This window comes from Mastomys coucha, unplaced genomic scaffold (assembly GCF_008632895.1).
Source record: "Mastomys coucha isolate ucsf_1 unplaced genomic scaffold, UCSF_Mcou_1 pScaffold21, whole genome shotgun sequence".
Taxonomy (NCBI): domain Eukaryota; kingdom Metazoa; phylum Chordata; class Mammalia; order Rodentia; family Muridae; genus Mastomys; species Mastomys coucha.
This window is the reverse complement of record NW_022196904.1, coordinates 120,254,312-120,260,311: the sequence shown is the minus strand read 5'-3', so window position 1 is coordinate 120,260,311 and position 6,000 is coordinate 120,254,312. Positions and strand designations below refer to the sequence as shown.

General features: G+C 44.2%; 1 protein-coding gene across 1 annotated transcript in view; it reads right to left on the bottom strand.

Moving 5' to 3' along the window:
* Nucleotides 1-6,000, bottom strand: part of LOC116103093 (deleted in malignant brain tumors 1 protein-like) — a 129,544-nt gene that overhangs the window by 101,547 nt on the left and 21,997 nt on the right. Inside the window, exon 6 of the mRNA XM_031388569.1 lies at nt 2,502-2,567. Coding sequence (XP_031244429.1) covers nt 2,502-2,567 — 66 coding nt within the window. The remainder of the gene's footprint in view (nt 1-2,501; nt 2,568-6,000) is intronic.

The window sequence follows — 6,000 nt, the reverse complement described above, 5'->3', positions numbered from 1 at the left end:
GGAGGGAAGGAAGCAGTGAAGGAGAGAGGGAGGCAAAGAGGGAGGGAGGCAGGGAGGGAGGGAGAGAGAGTGTATTGCTGCTGTTAGAGAGCCTATTAAGAGTAGCAAGAGAAGGCATCAGCTCTCCCAGGAGCAAGTCACTGACCATTCAGCTGAGTAGAGCTCTTGGAATACAAAAAGACCTTCTTACTAGAACAGACAGCTCTGGTGCCATCCATCAGTGTGTGAACAAGCTGCTGTGGGCATATGGGACCAGGTGGCTCTCTGTGCCATTTCAGCACATGTCATCTATCTGGCAGGTTTGCCCCAAATCCCTGGCTGAAGAGGGAGCTGAGGAGAATTGATATAGCAGGACTGTGCATAAGCTGCCTGCACATGACCTGTGCCTAGGGCAGATCACAGCCATCATCACACGCGGACCCCCGCAGGTGCCCTAGTGGGAAACCTTGCCCACCCTGATCATCCCTCAGAGCCAGACATCAGCCTCAGCCCAGAACAGGCTTCTGCAGATAAAACTTTCCATTGAACTTGTCTGCTTGCCTAGCTTATGAACCAGAGTGAGTCACTCCCCCAGCACCTCAGCTGTATAAAAGCATGGTGGGCAGAAAGGATATACTAATAATTCCATGAGCTGTGCTCTTTGTTAGTCACTAAGCACATCAATTGGATGACGGAGCAGGTGTGTCTCATCAATGGTACTTTACATTGACATCAGCAAGGAAGACATGAAAAGCTAGGAAAATTGATTTTACTATGTGGAATATTTCCCAATGTAACAGTAACAGCCCCCCTCTCATCAATTTGTCTAAAATAGCACTGTCTTTAAAAAAATTATTGCGTGATATATACAGATACATGTATATATGTATATATATTGTCTAAAACACACATATACACATATACATGCATATTTACATACTTAAATATATACATGTGTGTGTATGTGTAATTTGTATTAAAGCAAAACCACAAACTATAGAATCCAGGGCCTCACACTTGGTAGCAAGCACTCTACCACTGAGCTGTGGTCCTAGTCCTGAAGATTTTGTTGGTTTCAAAATTTTATGCATGCACATAATGTATTTTGATCAAATCATGCCCCCTTCTCTACCTTCCAATTCTTTCTAAATATCCCCACCACTCTTCTCTCCTAATTTCAATGCTCATTATCAATTTTTAATTATATATTTGATAATATATTGATATATGTTATTGATATGTTATTATTGATACAGTATATATGACATACACACACACATATTCTCTATGGCTGCAGGTCCATCCACTGGAGCATGGTTACCTTCACCATGGCCACATTGCTCCAGAAAATCAACTCTGCTCCCACCCCCAGCTTCCATCAGTTACTAGCAGCTACTCAGACACAGTTGGAGCTCGGCAAGCCTCTCTCCCATCCATGCTAGGCTTGCACCTGGCTTGATCTTATTTAGGTCTTGTGTAAGCATTCAAATCCCCTGAGCCCATGCGTGCAATAGCACTGTCATGTCCAACAAATAGCGTTTTGTGTTATCTACTCCCGCTGGCTCTTACAGTCCTTATAGTCCCTCTTTTACAATGATCACTGAACTTTATGTGGAGGAAGTATGATATAGCTGTCCCATTTAGACCTGGCCACTCCACAGTCTCTTATTCTCTACACATTGACAGTTGTGGGTCTCTTGTTGCCTACTATAAAAGGAAGCTTCTTTGGTGAGGATTTGAAGATTAAACATATAGGTATAAAGGTAAGAATTTAGGAGAGAGTTTATTACTATATAACAATAATATTAATGTTAATAATGATGATGGTAGTAGTAGTAGTAGTAGTAGTAGTAGTAGTAGTAGTAGTAGTAATAGTAGTAGTAGTAGTTTCTCCCCTGGGACCTATGACATAGACAGTCCCATGTTTTTTGTTTGTTTGTTTGCCTATCAATGGTTCTAGGCATCTTGTGGATAGACATTAAGTCTCTTCAGAATGTGGTTGGTTACTCCTGTAACTTTTCCGCCAATAGTGCATCAGTAGGCATATCTTGCCAGGCCAATTGTTACTGTAGCTCACAGAATTCACATCTATGTATGACTTTTGACTGCTTTTATCTCCCATTAGCATGCAGAACTATAAAAACTAGCTGATGGGGTGGAAGCTTCCCCTTTAAATGATTCATTTCTTGGTAAAAATGAAAAGTAGTAATATAAAACACAGGCACTAATAATGTCTCGATAATGGCACAGAGTTTTGGGGTGTGTGTGTGTGTGTGTGTGTGTGTGTGTGTGTGTGTGTGTTCCGAATTTTACAGCATTTCCCTAGGAGAACAGGAGTATAAAGGCTACAGGAGCCAAAGTCCTCTGGGAGGACCAACTAATGAGCCAGGTCTGGAGGATGGTGAGTGCTCTCTCACTGTGGTGCTTTCTCCTGTGCTTCAGCAACTGGATAGCTGCCCACCGACTTCCACCCCAGCTCCTTCTGGTGATCCCCAGCTGTGGATCATAGGAAGCTTTCTTACCTTTGAGGTTGGTCCTGGGCACATGTGCTCTTCGACCGCCAGGTACTGAGTCAGCCACAGGTAGAACTGGAATAATATGGGAATGGAGGTCAGAACTGAAGTTCTTTTCTTAAAATAGACACACAGCACATCAGAAGGGGGCTCAGCTAGCAGCTGGCAAGGAGCCACAACTTGATCTTGCCTTAACCCATGCATCTGGACTCACAAAAAAAATTTTTTTAATGAAACGAGACAAGTTCAGAAGGCTGACAGAAGTCTACCCAGCAAGACCCTGCAGACTGAAATGCTCCCCTCCTCATCACCCTGTAGAGACCCCAAGTTCTACATGAGGATGTTTGCTGTTCATAAGGTCAGTCAGTGATTGAAAAACTGTACCAATGATATAAATCAAGGTATCCATAAGGATAGTGGTTGTCTTCATTGACCCCAGAGGATGTTATACAACCGTGGTTTGACTGCTTTACCATTTATCTAGATGGTGTGGCTGAGCATGGCACTACTGAAGATGGAGGTGCTGTTCTTACCTGATAGGACACTTGTCAACTTCTCATCATCCAATGATGGCAACACACACCACACACACACACACACACACACACACACACACACACACACACACACACACACACACATTGTCAGAAGCAACTTGCTCCATTCATTTGCTCACATGTGAAATGCCAATACCACTACCCAAAGAAGAAACTGTACAAACAAGGTTCCAATAACTTTACAAAATGGTTTGCTTCTGTGTCCCACTGTCTAGCAGGAATTGGGGCCAAAACCCAAGGTGTGTCAAGAAAAGTCAACAGTCCTTTTTACTCACACACTCGATGTATACTCTCTTTTACTTGTTCAATACACCTTGCTTTGGTATCTAACATGTGACAAGCACTGTATAGTGACAAAAAGATAATGATCAGAACAGATGAAGACCCCCCTGGTGGGTTAAAGTGTACCACTGCAGGAGACACTGAGCATCACAGTTCTCCTGTATCTCTTGGCAGTGCCTCTGCCCCATCCCTTAACATCAGCATATTTGCTCTATAGACCTAGAATGCTGGGCATGGCATGTGCTGTGTACCACATCCAAATTTTGTTGTTTTAATTCATGGCTCATTGACCTACCTGATGGTGTGGTTGGGTGATTTATGTCTTCTGAAATGTGGGTAGCTGGAAGAGCTATTGGAGAAACCATACAAGGAAACTGACTTGGGGTATTTAAAACGAAATAGAAAGAAGAGGATTTTTGCCTGTTCAGGTTTCCTGGAAAAGAATCGATTACTTTTCCATTCAAAATTGTGCAAGGAACCACACAGCCTTGTTGGGGGTATGCTGTGTGAAACTGTGTATCTGTCTTTCCTCGCCTACTTAAGGCATACTCTGATTGGCTTTAATAAAAATCTGATGGCCGGGCTCGCAAGATGGCTCAGCGGGTAAGAGCACTGACTGCTCTACCGAAAGTCCTGAGTTCAGATCCCAGCAACCACATGGTGGTTCACAACCATCCGTGATGAGATCTGACGCCCTCTTCTGGTGCGTCTGAAGACAGCTACAGTGTATTACACTGGAGTGAGCAGGGCAGGAGCGAGCAGAGATCCTGAATTCAATTCCCAGCAGCCACATGATGGCTCACGGCCATCTGTACAGCTACAGTGTACTCATACACATAAAATAATAAATAAATAAATCTTTAAAAAAAAAACCTGACAGCCAATTAGTGGGGCAGGAAGTACACAATAATACAGAATATTAATCATATTAATTCACACAGCCTTGATGATATCATGCTGTGCATGAAGACACTGGATTTTCTATGATTATATTTACATGAAATATCCAGAATAGGCAAGTAAAAGTATAGAGGAAAAAAGCAAGCTGGTGGGACTTCCTGGGGAGGAGGAGAAAGGAACTCTGGGAAGAAAGGCCTTTCACCAGGAGACATGAGAGGAGACTGGTGTAACTATCAGTCTGGAAGGAATCTAGCCACATGGCTGGATGGGACTAGGTGATCCACATGGCTGGATGGGGCTAGGTGATTCACATGGCTGGATGGGGCTAGGTGATTCACATGGCTGGATGGGGCTAGGCGATTCACATGGCTGGATGGGGCTAGGCGATCCACATGGCTGAATGGGGCTAGGCGATCCACATGGCTGGATGGGGCTAGGTGATCCACATAGCTGGATGGGGCTAGGTGGTCAGCTTAACTTAGATGAGCTAGTTGAGAGCCTGCCCAGCTAAGGCCTAACCTTCAATATATTAAAAGGTCTCCGCATGGTTATTTGGGAAACTAACTGGTTAAGGAATAATTGCTGCCATATTTGTTTCCAGTGCTAATTAATATATATAGAATATTAATCATATTAATTTACACGGCCTTGATGATATTGTGCTGCTCATGAAGACACTGGAGTTTTCTGTGGTTCTATTTACACAAAATATCCAGAATGGGCAAATAAAAGCATATAGAGGGAAAACAGCATACTGGTGGATGGCAGTGATTCAGGGAGAAGGAACGGGTGGCTGAGGCTAATTTCTTGGAATTGTACTTCATCTGCTTCTTTACCTCAGAGCAGAGGCACCCTATTAAACTAGGCCACACCATGAGGCACCTGCTGTGCACCAGGCTTTTTGCTAAATGCTCTGCTTATTAGGTCCATGAACTTTGATACCTTCCTCCTCTCAGGAGCAAGACAAGGCTGGGTGCCTGCTGCACAGAAATTGGGGACCCACCTGAGCACCTGTAAATATAAAGAGAGGTAAGGGGTTGGAGAGGGGTTGCCTTAGTGGAGCTTGTAGAAACCCTGCTCTCCACACAGTGGGGTCGGGGAGAGCCTTTGGGAGCCGACAAGGACCTGAGGGGCTTGCATCCTTAGGACAGAACCCCTCTCTCTTGCGGCTGTGAGGCACATTTAGAAGGGCAAGAAGGGTCCTCACCTGCACTGAGTTAGGGTTGGATCTCTCAGGCTCCAAGGCCAGGAGAAATAACCTCGTTATTTTTAGCCACTCAGCTGTGATCTTTTCTTTTAGCATCAAACAGACTAAGACAGACATTCTGAGGGGAACTTCCTCACCCCAACATCAGGTGTCGTTGCTGTTCACCTTGGAGCTTCTTGTCAGTCTGTCTGTCTGTCTGTCTGTCTGTCTGTCTCTCTCTCTCTCTCTCTCTCTCTCTCTCTCTCTCTCTCTCTCTCTCTCTCATGTGTGTGTGTGTGTGTGTGTGTGTGTGTGTGTGTGTATGTGTGTGTGTATAGTCAGAAAAGGATTAAGGTTCTGTGCCCAAGAAACACGATCAAGAAAACAAATGGATTCATAGTGGCTGTTAGAGAAATAAAAATTATCAGTGAGATATATTGAGGTCTGCAGTCATCACAGTTGATGAGCATGTGAGTTTAGCAGAGGGGCCGGAGTGTGACCATTCAGGCTCTGCTCAGTGATGAATTAAGTGCCCTTGATCCTAATTCCCCTCAGCTCAAAAGAATCCTTTGAGTTCCTGAAC